The sequence below is a fragment of the Oxyura jamaicensis genome, chromosome 3 (assembly GCF_011077185.1).
Source record: "Oxyura jamaicensis isolate SHBP4307 breed ruddy duck chromosome 3, BPBGC_Ojam_1.0, whole genome shotgun sequence".
Taxonomy (NCBI): Eukaryota; Metazoa; Chordata; class Aves; order Anseriformes; family Anatidae; genus Oxyura; species Oxyura jamaicensis.
Genome location: NC_048895.1, coordinates 113,683,194 through 113,696,768, shown reverse-complemented (window position 1 = coordinate 113,696,768; position 13,575 = coordinate 113,683,194). Strand labels below are relative to the sequence as shown.

General features: G+C 35.7%; 1 protein-coding gene across 2 annotated transcripts; it reads left to right on the top strand.

Annotated features, from left to right (window-relative positions):
* Window positions 1-1,570: 1,570 nt before the first annotated feature.
* LOC118165186 (cysteine-rich venom protein-like) lies at window positions 1,571-12,835 on the top strand. 2 transcript variants are annotated; one of them, XM_035323131.1, is made up of 9 exons: window positions 1,571-1,706; window positions 4,888-4,949; window positions 5,288-5,338; window positions 6,705-6,824; window positions 7,328-7,415; window positions 9,296-9,441; window positions 10,627-10,721; window positions 11,255-11,343; window positions 12,021-12,835. In XM_035323131.1, the coding sequence occupies exons 2-9, from the start codon at window positions 4,890-4,892 to the stop codon at window positions 12,146-12,148; spliced, it is 777 nt and encodes a 258-aa protein (XP_035179022.1). In that variant the 5' UTR covers window positions 1,571-1,706; window positions 4,888-4,889; the 3' UTR covers window positions 12,149-12,835. The 2 variants fall into 2 exon arrangements, with proteins under 2 accessions (XP_035179022.1, XP_035179020.1); XM_035323129.1 differs by lacking the exon at window positions 5,288-5,338 and having other exon boundaries at window positions 1,580-1,706.
* The last annotated feature ends 740 nt before the right edge of the window (window positions 12,836-13,575 follow it).

Genomic DNA, 13,575 nt, shown 5'->3' with positions numbered 1-13,575 from the left:
AAACAAGACAAGCCTCATTTGATGCCTTTGCAAAGCAAAATAAAATCACACAATCATAGGATATTTTGGGTTGTATGGGACCCCTGAATTTCATCTGCTCTAAACCCATCACAAGCCTGAGAGATAGATTACATTGATCATCACCTCGTTCAATTTCTTAGCAAAACTCACTGTAAAAAACATACATTTTTATTACCTAGTCAGAGTTGCAAGCTGTGATCTTTAACTCATGTCCATGTCACAAAATAGTCTGGATCTCTTTCCCTTCGCCAACATAATGGCCCTTTGCTATACTTACTCCCATTTGCCAATGTCTTACTTGTACTTAGGAGCCCAAAACTGGACACAATAGTCCAGATGCAGCCTCAGAAGTGCTGAAAAGTTGGGTATAATGAGTGCTTTCAGTACTCTTACTACATAGTGGCCAGTGCAATGCAGTACATGGTTAGCCCTCACTGTTGCAAGTGCACAATGTTGACTCATATGCAACTTGTCACCCAAGAGCAACCCTCAGTAGCTTTTTGTTAGAGCTGCTCCCTAGCAAATTGGTCTCTCCCAATTGTTTACTTTCAGATAATTTCTGTCATATCACTTCTCCAGTTTGTCAGGATCTGAATGACAGCTTTATTATCTATCATATTGACTTCTCCCTCCAATTTGGTGTCAACCACAAACTTGCTGACAGCATGTTCTTTCCCGTGTAATTGCCAGGCAACTAATCACAACACTACCATTTTGTCTTGTATTGCAAATATACTGTCTTTCCAGGTAATGCAAGGCAAAAGATAGATCTGAAGACTTCACAAGGGACTAGGCTAGTTATGTGACTTTACGGAAACCATGAATTTAAATAGAAAGATAATAACTTTTATATATAGATGCAGACAATGGCAGCTGCTGTGGTCAGTACTTTCTTCAGACAGAATGTGAATAGAAACAGTCAATGTGCACACAAATACCCTTCTGATCCAGCAGTATTTCCACCCATTCTCATCTTACCTAATATACCAGGAAATGTCGCTACTACGTATTATTTAATATTAGTGTACACAATAATCTTTTGTCTTTATTCAATACTGGTTAAAAGCACAATTTGCAGAAATATCCTTTTCCCTTTCTTTGAATTTTACACTATGGGATTGATATAAAGAAGATATAGCATGAACAGGAAATTGGCCCAAGATATTTTTACCCCCATGGAAAAAATAATGGGCAAGATTCCACCTTAGTTACAACAGTGTCAATCTGAAGACAACTCAGTAGTTAACTGGGCTTAATTTCAGTGCTGGGAATTAAGATCAAATATTTCTACTACTGGATGTGTCAATCATTAGCAGAGAGCCTTTGTACCTGGCATTCACATTGACTTCAAATTTCACATCTAAGTAGCAGTACATACAAAACTCATTTCAGAGTATTTCATCTGTTCCAACACAAGAAGTGGAAGGCAATAAAGAAACAAATAAATAAAGAAACAAATAAAGAAACAAATAAATAAATGAAACCTCCTTCTTAGAAGTGCACATGATAAAAGCACTGTTCCTTCTGGTCACCATTTGGATTTTATAATACCTGTGACACTGAGTCACCTGGTCCTATCAGGAAACAGAAGGGCTATAAATCATGCTCCAGTGAAGAACTCCAGTCACTTCCACAACCACCTGCAGTAGGACAGAAGAAGCTTCCAGTCTTCCTGGAAACAAAAGGTAGGATTTATAATGAATTATTTGCTTAAATTATTACAATTCTAGTAATGTATTAATATGCAACCTACTATCAAAAACCTTCTGGTCTCTTCAACCATTTAGGGCAGTTATAGAAAGAGGATTTTATTCAATGAAAAGTGAAGATTCAATAGGCAATATCATAAGGCAAGTTGGAAAAAAAAAAAAAAAAAAAAAATTTTAAAAAAAAAAAAAGAGAGAAAAAAAAAAAACAAAGTTGAACAGATGAACAACCAAAAAGAGGTGTAGCTATCATCACTTATTTTCAGAGTGGAGAAATTACCTCCTTGTACAAATTACCACTCTTGTGCAAAGTGGCTGCTGATCATGTAATCACTGAATATCCTGAGTTGGTGGGGACCCATGATGATCATTGAGTCCACCTCCTGACACCACAAAGGGCAACCTAAGTGTTAAATCAGATATCTAAGTGCATTTTTCAAACACTTCTTGATCACATGCGGCTTGGTACCACGATTACCTCCCTGGAGAGCTTGTTCCAGTGCTTGAATACCTTATCTGTGAAGAACTTTTTGCTAACATCCAATCTGAACTTCTCTGATGCAGCTTTAAGACTTTCCCTTGTGTCCTGTCACTGGTTTCCAGTCAGACTTTGTGCAGCAATACTGTACAAGTGAAATGACAGCTTTTTTTAGTCCATTTCAAGCCTTTTTCAATGATAATAAAAAATAAAGGGGATGTTATTTTGTAATATAAATTCATTTATATGAATAATTTAGGATATAACAGTTTTATTATTTCATGAAGTGAACACTTAGAGAAAGGATGGGAAAAACATATCCACACAAGTTCCTTTCAGTGTCAGGTCTCTGTACACAGATGGAGTTGCAGAAAAGTCAGTAAGACTTGGCACGTGTCCTGATTTATGTCTGATTGAGGGGGAGCAGGGGAGAGGGATGGAGAGACTGATTTTAGGACCAGTGCCTAGAAATTAATGCAGAGCAATTAAATTTACATCTCTCAAGCTATAAGCATTTGGTTGAAACCAGTAGGGTTGCCAAAAGTATGTTGGTATCTTGGAGCAATCAATCCACTTGTTCTTAAAAAACATTCTAATGGCATTGTGCAAATTGTATCATGTATTAAATTAACAATTACATTTAACTGTAATTCATTGAAAATATTACAGTGAATGAATATTTTGGCTATCTTTTTAAGCTAGCTTCTTCAGTTTGTTCACAAAATAGAAAGGTTCACAATTTAAATGAATGGTTATTTTTCCATTGAAACAAAATGTTTAATATTGCATGTTTTACGTGCAAAAAAGGTTTGTTCTCTATTTGCATACCAGCTCAGTTTTCACTAAAAAAATACAAAAAAAAAATAATGTTTTTTTGCTCGTAACTTGAGTAGAGATGAAAATAATTCCCATATCTATTTACTTTTAGTTAGAAATCAAGTGGAAAGAATCACTTTTCATATTATTGGTACTACAATGTTCCGTTGTTAAACTTATAGGTTAGATGCACTGCAAAGTTTTGTAAAGGTTCTGAGAAATAACTTGTTTAACAACAACAACAAAAAAAAAATAAAGAAAAAATAAAAAGAAAAAAGAAAAGTTAATTAAAAAATAAAACTTCAGTGGTCCTAAAGAGCTTTGAGGAGTCACAAGTTATGTCAAAATTAAACAATGCATAAACCAATACCAAGAATAAGAAATCAATAACTTATACTGTTAATTATCAGAATAGTTCTCATTGGGTTCCTAGATCAGCTGGATCTTTCCTAAACTATAAGCACTTGGATAAAGCCACACACACTACTTTGGAGACTGTGTGAGTTTGAATGTACAGAGGTGGTTGTTCTGCCTGCATTTTGTCCTCTGAGCAGCTCGCCGCAGGGTCTATTTTCCCAGTGCAGACATGGCCAGAGAGCCCACTCTGAGAGGCTTTGCTCTTCAGCAGAGCTGGTGCAGGTCCCCTGCCTGCAGGCTAGGGACGGTGTGTCTCCTCCAGTGCAAGGTAAGCAAGCTGGTAAGGAAAATGGGTCTTGCTGTACCATTTGGAAAAGGGCAGTGTTTTCTCACCTCATGTTCTCCATGAGCAGGAGCACCTTGTGTTTTATATAAAGCAGTTGCCTCAAGGTAAAGGGGCTTTACTGAGTATGGAAAGATCAGCAAACCCAACTGGCCTTTCTCCAGGGATAAATTAAAACTAAACCCAGCAGCCCCTCAAGACCAAATAAGAAGTTAAGCTAATAAGACATCTCTGTGGCAACATGCCTATAAATTCCCTTGGAGTTCGAAGCTGGGAAAACTGCCAAAATAAGTAAATTCCACTCTATTCACCTGCTTGCCTGCCCAAGGTAGCTAAGCAGAAACAGACGGAACATAACTCTTACGACTGATTCCAATCAGACAACAAAATTTTAAAGTAACCTTATTACCCTCTGGATCACTGTCATGGGACAGAATGAAGCTTTTACTCTCCCTCCTAAGCAAGTAGCTTTGGTCAATCCAAAGTCTGGTGGTTGCTTTTTCACTTAGACAAAGCTCCCATTTCTGTTGTGATTACACACTACCTGCAGTCTGATCAAATGTTTTCTTAAAAAATTAATAAAGCAAGCAAAAATCTTTCTGAAACAACTCTTCCCCAGGACGGTAGTGCTGTTCCATTTCTGGTCCAGCTAGTTCTATCCCAGCTCACATGTGAATTTTTGAAGTGCTTTGAAGTCATTTAGGAAGGGTTTTCACTCCAGACCTGGAGACCTGAATGTAGAGGTCTGCACATGGGCTGTGTGTAATGACCCTTTCCACCAATGCAGTCCAGTCAAAGCAAGAAATCGGGAGAAAAGAGTTTCAGACTAACACAACCACAAACAAGCCAAAAGCAGCATCCACAGCAGTGTGATTTGCAGAAGTCTTTCTACAGGAAGGGAAGCATGAATGTCCTCTTGTACTGTCAATTTATTTGGAGGTATTCAACTAGCATTAGTCCAGAAAGTATGAGACACAAAGCAGCTGATTCACAAAATTTTTGAAAATGAGAGGAGAAGAGAAGAAAGAAAGAAAGAATCCATTACCTGTCTAGTTGCGGAAAAGCTTGGAGATACATGGCAGAAAGGTGTGTTATATGTTCAGACAAATAAAAGCTCCATAAAGAGAAAAAAAAAAAACAAAAAAACACTTGTCTTCTCTTTTCAGAGATGATTCTGCCAATAGTGTTCCTGTGTCTTGCAGCTGTGCTGTCTCCATCCACTGGACAGGTAGGATCTGTTCCTTGTACTGAGAAAATCTGGATGGGGCCTGAGGGACTACTGATCTGACTGATTATTTTTTTTTCCTATACACACCAATCATATGCAGAAAAAGTCTGATGAGATATAGAGGATCTGGAAAGTATTTACCCTCAAAGTCAAATTTTCAAAACAGCAGAGTGCGTTCATGCTTGCATAGGCTTGCCGTCACCTAGGAGCTGGATCATCAAGAACTGCACATCCTGGAATCTCCTACACACTTTCCAAAGATCCAGACCTCTTCCGGTTAATCCCCCTCAGTTTTAGAGACAACAACTGCCTAACAATCTCCCTTTCTCATCCCACAGGACATGAGCTATGTGCCTCTCCCTTTGCTCACAGTCCCATCCTCTCTACAGGTATCGCTGATTTCCCTCCAGTGGCTAAACGAACTAACATACTAAACATCCACTTAGCGGTTCCTCCCCACCCACACGTCTGAAGTTGGAAGTTTGATGTTTCTGCTTCAGAGATATAGATGTGACTGAAGGCTTGACTTCAATTTTCCCCTCTGTAACAGCTTGACTAAAATTAATACTTCTTTCTACAAATCTTGCTTCTCTAAAAGCTATGTAAACACTAAAACATTTTTAACTACATGAAGTAGAGAGTGCAAATGATGTGCTTTGTTCATGATTAGTCCCTCTGGAGTTAAACAAAAGAGTAAATTATCACAGGATCAAAACATTATGGCTGAATGAGATTTAATGGAGTATAAATTAAAAAAGTAAATAGGAAATGTCTTTTAAATTTTGGTGTCTAGAAGAGCTATTACATGCTGGAAAGATAATATTGAATATGATTGGATTATCTTGATCAGTGAAAACAAATATATACAAAGAAGCTTTTGTTACAACTATTGGCAGTGCTATTATACTGCTAAAAATGTTATCAATAATAAACACATTGAGAGTGTTTGTCCATGGGCTCAGTTTACTAGTTACCTCATCAAGTTAGTCACTGATGAGTATGAAGGGCAGTATGACAGAAATAGCAGTAGCAACTAAGACATGATAAAACATAATACAGAACAACAGCCTAAAAAATATGATGGGAATTTTTAATTTCTGCTTTCCATGATGCCATCTAGAAGTCAAAGGCTGTAAAGAAGAATCAGAGTTGTTCATATGGCTATTTTTTAATTAGAAAACATAATAAAAAATGTGAGAAATACCATCAGTTATAGCCAGAGTGGAAGAAAATCTACAGCATGAAAAATATTAACACAATATTTTTTATGCTCTAGGATCACCCAATGAAGTACCACAAGAGGTCTGTGATGATCCTGTGGTTAAACAAGAAATAAATAAACAAACGAACAAAAAAACCATCAACAGGCTAGTTTGAAATGCCGAAGAAAAGGAACACATCATAAATGGAGTCATGTGTTCATATGATTTTTAGATCCTGTTTCCCCAAAACATTATGAAGTATGAATTGTACAAGAGATCTTCCAGGATATTCTAGCCATCTCCAGAGGGCTGGCAGATAGGGTGAAGGAACCAGTGGTATTTTTATTACTGCTAACCACTCAAGTGCTACTTTGTCTGGGAGCTCCCCTAGAAAAACTTAGGGGACAAAGCATATCACAGTACCTCCTCTGTTAGAAGGATCAACTCCTTCATTTATATTAGTTATTTAGTATTTTAATATTTCCTAGACAGTATGCAGCATTAGTTACATTCACATAAATATATATATATGCAACTTTTGCTTTCAATTTAGGTACCTGAAGCTTTCACTGCTCTGATAACTAGCAATCCTGATCAGCAAAAGCTAATTGTTGACAAACACAATACACTCAGGAGAGGAGTAAGCCCGTCTGCCAGCAACATGTTGAGGATGGTAAGTTGTGTGTTGTAAATCTATCGGCAATGAGGAATGGACCCCGTGAGAGATACAGAACTGTATAAAAGCTCAATTCATTTTATTTAGCAACAAATACACCCTCCAAACCTTTCCTAAGGATCTAGCACAGCAACCACCAGGAGAAATATAAAATTGCACAGATATTAAAAAAGGTTTGGAAGAATTTGTGGTGTATAAACAGCAATGTGTCTTTCTTTTGGAGGAAAAAGAAAAGGGAGGAAAAGGAGGAGCCACAACATTGTTCACTCCTTTCTGATGTATTCTTTGTCATTCTTCACAGTTTCTAGTCAATTCCTGGGTGCACAGTAAATCCATTTTGTACTCCCAGAACCACCACTCCTGCTAAAAATAGGGGTTTGCATACAATTTTCTGATTCAAAGTGTAGTTTCCAAGTTTTGTTCCATCAGGAGGGGTTCATCAGTGCTTAATACGTGAATGACTCAGACTTTCTTCTTTCATTCTTTCTTCTTTCATGAAGGAATGGAACCCTGCAGCTGCAACTAATGCTCAAAACTGGGCAAATCAATGTTCTCTCAGTCACAGTCCTTCAAGCCAGAGGAGAACCAGTAAGTAAAGCATGAATGCTCACTGAATGATGTCATTTACAATATTAAAATAACCAATTTGGAAGCATGGGATTTCTAAATTGGCTGATATCAAAATGAAGCTGAAATAATTCATTTACTTATTTTCATATTTGTGGATTCGTATCTTCTGAGGTAAGACTACATACTCAGCTAAATATACTTTATAAATTTATAATAGTTTATAATATATTTATTAAAATGTAATTATTTCATGTAATTTTTTGTATAATTTTATTTTTATAATTGTGATTTCATAACGTGATGATGTGATTCACTTTTCTAACTGAAAAGGTCCACTAAGTAATGACATAAATCAGAATTGGTCAGTGCATATTCCTGTACATTAAATGTAAGCAAATGGAAAAAAAAAGTTCTTCTAAGACATGGTTCATTCATCCTAATGTTTAGGATTTTATGTACTGAAACTGAAAGCTGTACATTTGTTTTCTAGATTTTTTTGTTCTAGATTTTGTTCAGAAAACAAAATATGAAGCAAAAGTTCTCACCCCAAAATGCTTGTATCAAAAAAGTACAAGTCCAATGAAAATTGTGCAATGTATTGTCACCAATTCATTTAGTTATCAAATTTATGTTAAATTACCAATTTCTGAGAAAAAAAAAAAAAAAGTGTGCAAAATTTCTGGTCTTACATTTCCCACTAATTGCCTTCCTCAAGCACTACTTTCCTTATCAAACTTTTAAGTTGATGGAAAGCACTGACAATTTGTGAGATTTTTACTTTTTTTTAATTTGTCTTTTAAAATATTTGACTAAGCATTTGTGATATCATTTGCATTCAATATGTTTTTATTGGTGCATGGGACAAAAATAGATTTCTAGATGTAAATCTGTCCAGTAAGTAAGAAGAATTCAATCCTTTTCTCATCTCAGTTGCATCAGTTTTACATGAGCATATCTAATTTTCTTCAGTGGCTGAAATAAATAAATAAACAGTGAGAAAACATACACTTTCAATATCTTCATTAGGAAGAAGAAAATCTTGATCCAATTTACTGCATAAACCTGCTTGCAAGGGCTGGATTTAACTGTCTGGGATGGACGGGAGAGTGAAGGTCCAAAACCTAATGATGGTGCTAATTTGCATAGGTGCTAAGACAAGATTCAAAACTTTTAAATCCCCTGGCACCTTGCTTTAACCTATAATTATCTGGGAGGCTCATGTAAACACTTCAGCCATTGGATATTGAGGTTACAGCTACACCACATTAGCAACAACTATGATCAGTGCCGAGTGTGGTATTTACTGCTGGCTTCTGTATATACTGTATAAGATGTGGATTGACCTTCACTTCTCATGCTTCTTGTCTAGAAAAAATATATATATATATATATATATATATATATGAATCCAATAGTTCTAATAGTTCTTGCTAAAGTGATGCATATGTAGTAAGATTGGCCAGGGCACTAGGGCACTAGACCTGAATACAAATAGTAGGCAAATAACATGACAAAGTAGACACCTTAGTGTGTACCAGAAGTAAAGTTTGAATTATTGTGATTTTCCCAAGATTACAGGATTGTGAACTGAATGATAATTAGAGCTGCCACCTTCCAAATGTCACAAATACAGTCATGAATCTATTATAGTGCACATGTGCATGTGTATCTACTGACACGTACAAGGTCTGTCAACAACCAAACTACCAGCCAAACAGGTTGGCCATGCTGCAAATCGGTCAGATGACTTCAGAATTGACAAAAGGTGGTGTCCTGGAGCCAGAAAAAAATCCCTGCCATCCCTTCTGGGATGAAAGCTGCCAGGGATATCACAGCAACTTTTGCTTGTTCTCACATGTGCATGGTTTCTTCCTTTCTCAGTACCTTTCTCTTTTCAGATGTAGATTGTGGTGAAAATCTCTACATGTCAACTGCCCCTTCCTCATGGTCAGATGCTATTCAGGCCTGGTACGATGAGGTGAAAGATTTCAAATATGGAGTAGGAGCAACAACAAAAGATGCTGTGATTGGCCATTACACTCAGGTAGATGCAACCTCTTTATATTCCATGCCAAATAAATAAAAATCCATGTCATCCAAGCAATATTTACCGTCTCATTAAATTTAAATACAACAAGTACAATAGAGACATGAAAGTTACACCAACTAAAGACAGAATTTATAAGGCTAAGTGTCATTTCAATTTTTTCATAAGGAAGTATACTAGAAGTTGATGCTTTGGTTTAAACTGCCAGATTACACCAAATCTGGTTAAGTATTAAGTGAGTTCATGTGCAGCAAGTGGAGAAGCTGGAATAGATTTAGAAAAGGATTTAAAATAGATATAGTCATCCCAACCACCCCACTCCCCTGAAACCATGACTGGGTGTCATGAGACGTGTCGTGGTGCCCCCAAACCCCCACCTCGGTCTACTCTGGTGGCAGATATTGAGTATTTTGACCACTGGGAGAAAGCTCAATAATTTTGACCTTTTTAATTTGTAATTATTTATTGTGCTTTCTACTCTACTGTTCTTCCTACACTACCAGGGATGTGGATTGTTATTCTGCCATCACTACCTTTGGTTTCGTTTCCCTTCAGCAAAGTCTCCAACCATGCACACATTAAGTCATGTGTATGACATGACACACAAACAACTATTCTTGCACACAGAGTAAAGTATTTCAAAGCTTCAGTAAGATAAAATGGGAATAAACATTTTTTTGTTTAATATTTGAAAATTTCTCAGACACTGGAAGAATAGGGTTATTAAATTATCAGGAAGGAAATATATATAGTTATGCTACAATCTGTGGAGTTCCATTGCTTCAGAGAGTTCCCAGTTGGAAAGTGGCTTATGATAACTTCCTCTGTTCAACTGCATATACAAAGTTTTACACCATCTTTAGTGTTTACAACATCTTCTTCAACAGCTGTAGTTAAATGAAAATATACTTCAAGACAGTTTAGCTTAAAAGTTTATATATTTATGTACATATATATATATGATCAAATTTTGTAATTATACCCTAAAATATTATTTTATTGAGGGGTGAAAGGAGGTAAAAAAATTATTTACCAACAAGATGGGACTAATATTTACTATAAAGTTTAGATATAAAGGACTTAACTTGGTTGCAAATGTTTCTTTAATGCATAACTTACTTCAATTATTTTCAATTGTATTTGTTTTTAATTCTCCAATTATCTTTATTCTTATATCTTCAGGTGGTTTGGTACAAGTCTTACCAAATTGGATGTGGGGTTGCTTACTGTCCTACAAGTAACTATAAGTACTTTTACGTGTGCCAGTACTGCCCTGCGTATGTATTGATTCTGCTACTGGAATTTCTTATTACATTATCAAAATAAGATAGGAAATTTGTAAAACAATGCATCACTCACAGCTCAGGAACAGGTCCAAGGAGCATATTAAGAATATGGACAGAAACATACCTGTCAAAAGAATCCTCAAGCAAGTAAAATCGTAAAACACATAATGCTGACACTGATTTTCAGATTAATTTTAATTTGCCTAAAACCCTAATTCTCATCATAGTAGATCACAGATAAATATTTTCCATATTCTCCTTGAAACCTTGGTTCAGAAAGGCATATTGGTATGTACAGAAAATAATACAATTTTTTTTGGGGGGGGAGGGGGATTTTAAGGCAGAGGGAGGTTTTATAAACTTTGTCTAAAATTAATTTCCATATGCACATTCTAACATATATAAATAGCTTGGCCTGTAAATAAATATTTTGCATATGTTATTATATGTATGCATCCATATGTTTTACTCTCAGATATGTTATAATGAGCTTATAGTTTATGTTAGCAATGTTTATGTTTCAGGGGGAATAGGGAAGATTTAATAAAGACACCCTACAAAGAAGGAAAACCCTGTGGTGACTGCCCTAATGCTTGTGACAATGGATTATGCAGTAAGTTTTAAGCATTTTAATTGTGACACAGGTAAAGTTGACACTGTAAAAAATACCAATTAGTTTATGCAAATGGGAAGTTTTAAAATTACTTTTTCAAATGCCAGGCAAAAAAAAAGGCTATTAATCTCATGCTGTATAGATTGTCATATTATTACTATTTATCATCTGTTTTATGGAAGAACAATTGATTGCAGTCCCTGGCTTCCTCACATTAGGTGCTTTACCTATGTGGGACAATTTCTGGAGTGAAACCAAAAAAGGAGTCTGTGAGAGGGGTGGGCAAATGTTAAAAGGTAGATGGTTTTATGTATATTGGGATGCAGATACCCTCCACTTTTTGGACCCACAGGGATAGATCAAGATATTCATATGACCCAGATACTTTAATTAAAGATGACAATGTCTGGGTCTCCAGGAAGAAGCTCTCATGAGTAGTTCTTAGTGTAAGAAGATCCATTGACTGCAATGAGGTCAAAATACCTTGTAAGCTTAGTGACAAACCTTGAAAAAAAGCTAGGAATACTGTATATGTGGTCGAAGTCTTGGATGCTTCTGTGGAGTAAACAGCAACAGAAAGGAAAAATGAGAGATTAAAGATATATCAACGAAAAAGGAAACACGGTAGATTTTTATTTCCAATTTGTGATTAATTTTGTGTTTTTATTCATTTTCAGCCAACCCTTGCAAGTTTCTGGATCTTTATTCCAATTGTCCTCAATTGGTAAAGGATTATGGATGTGCCAATACCTTTGTTAACCAGAACTGCCCAGCTTCTTGCCAATGCAAAACTGAAATAAAATAAAAAGCTCATCACTTTCCACACATCCATCTCCTTCATAGCTTCTTTCACAAAAACAAAGTATATCCTACATTCACCATGTATACAGAAAGACTGACTTCAGTCCAGTGATACATATGAGAAAGAGCTACAGGCCAATGTTATATTCTATTCACATAATGCTCTGGAAGTGTAGTGGAGGTGTTAATTGAGATTTGGCATTTGGTTATCAGACATATATAGTGATCAGCTTCTCGCATCTTTGTTTTCCCAAAATGTTATTAAAGGAGCACTGATTGATTTTCTGTTCTAAAAAGATCCATATGTTTTTTATGTTCTTAGAATACTAATGGAACTAATCCTAACTTTACCAACATTTTGAATTTATGTACTGGAAACTGGACCAGAAGATAAATGGCATTACCTGAAATATGTAATTCTCAAAATAAAGTAAAATAAAAGAAAAGAAATTAGGAGAGAAAATCATCTTCCACTAGTACTATACTGGTTTGTAATGTTGTAACGTGTCTTTTGCTGACATACTTTCTACTGCAAAATAGTAACACCTATTGCTTAAAAAAAAAAAAAGAGTATAGTTCATTTATATTAATGATCCTTTTTATAATGCAAGATTACACTTAGCATAAATACAAATAACCAAATCTGCTCTCTAATCAAAAAGAACAGCCTGATAAAATGGTTTAACTCACAGAAAGAAATTGCCAAAGTGGATGGTTCCTGTGTTTGGAAATTTTCCTTTTAATAACAAGTAGGTGTGTCCTTCAAGCTTATTTTTTGAATGACTGCTTTTGCTGTATCAATCATTAAATTGTTAATTTCTCACTCACCAAGTCATTTTAGTTTTCATTCTTTTTATTACCATGAAATACAGTTCACTTCCACCAACTTTTTGACTTTATCAACAAGAAGTCTTGAAAGGAACACAATTTTTTAGCAAAGAAAGCAGAAACCACTAATGTGAGAAACCGGAGGTTTCCTAGTCAAAAACAGCAGTCAGGCAAACAACTTTTCTTCAGAATCTCTTTCAGAAGAACAGACGCTTCTACAAATAACATGCAATACCTGCTTTTGTGACCTTTGGGAAGCAAGTGTTCTGCTGCAGAGTCAACAATAGGACTACATGTTATTTTAGCCTTACCTTATAGTAGTTTCACCTTCCAATGCTCTTTTAATAAGGAAGCTCCTGTCATAATTAACATTTCAAGTCCCGGAGACGTTGGCACAAGAATTTAAGCACACATTTCTGACTCACTGATTGCAGTAGCAAATTTAGGTACATATTTTTTTGACTCATTAATTTCAGTAGCATTTCTGCTAGTACTGAAAGGTGAGCTCTAAGTTCAAAGCCTGGTTTCACAATTCAAAGAGCTTATTGTTTTGTTGTTTGTTTTGATGTTTTTTTTTCCTCATTCACTTCCACCGCTTTTTCC

Bases quoted from the DNA above. Each gene is read 5' to 3' on its own strand.
- LOC118165186 (XM_035323131.1), top strand. From the start codon at position 4,890: ATGATTCTGCCAATAGTGTTCCTGTGTCTTGCAGCTGTGCTGTCTCCA. The intron at 7,416-9,295 runs GTAAGTAAAGCA...TTCTCTTTTCAG, and splicing joins TTCAAGCCAGAGGAGAACCA to ATGTAGATTGTGGTGAAAAT. The intron at 11,344-12,020 runs GTAAGTTTTAAG...ATTCATTTTCAG, and splicing joins TTGTGACAATGGATTATGCA to CCAACCCTTGCAAGTTTCTG.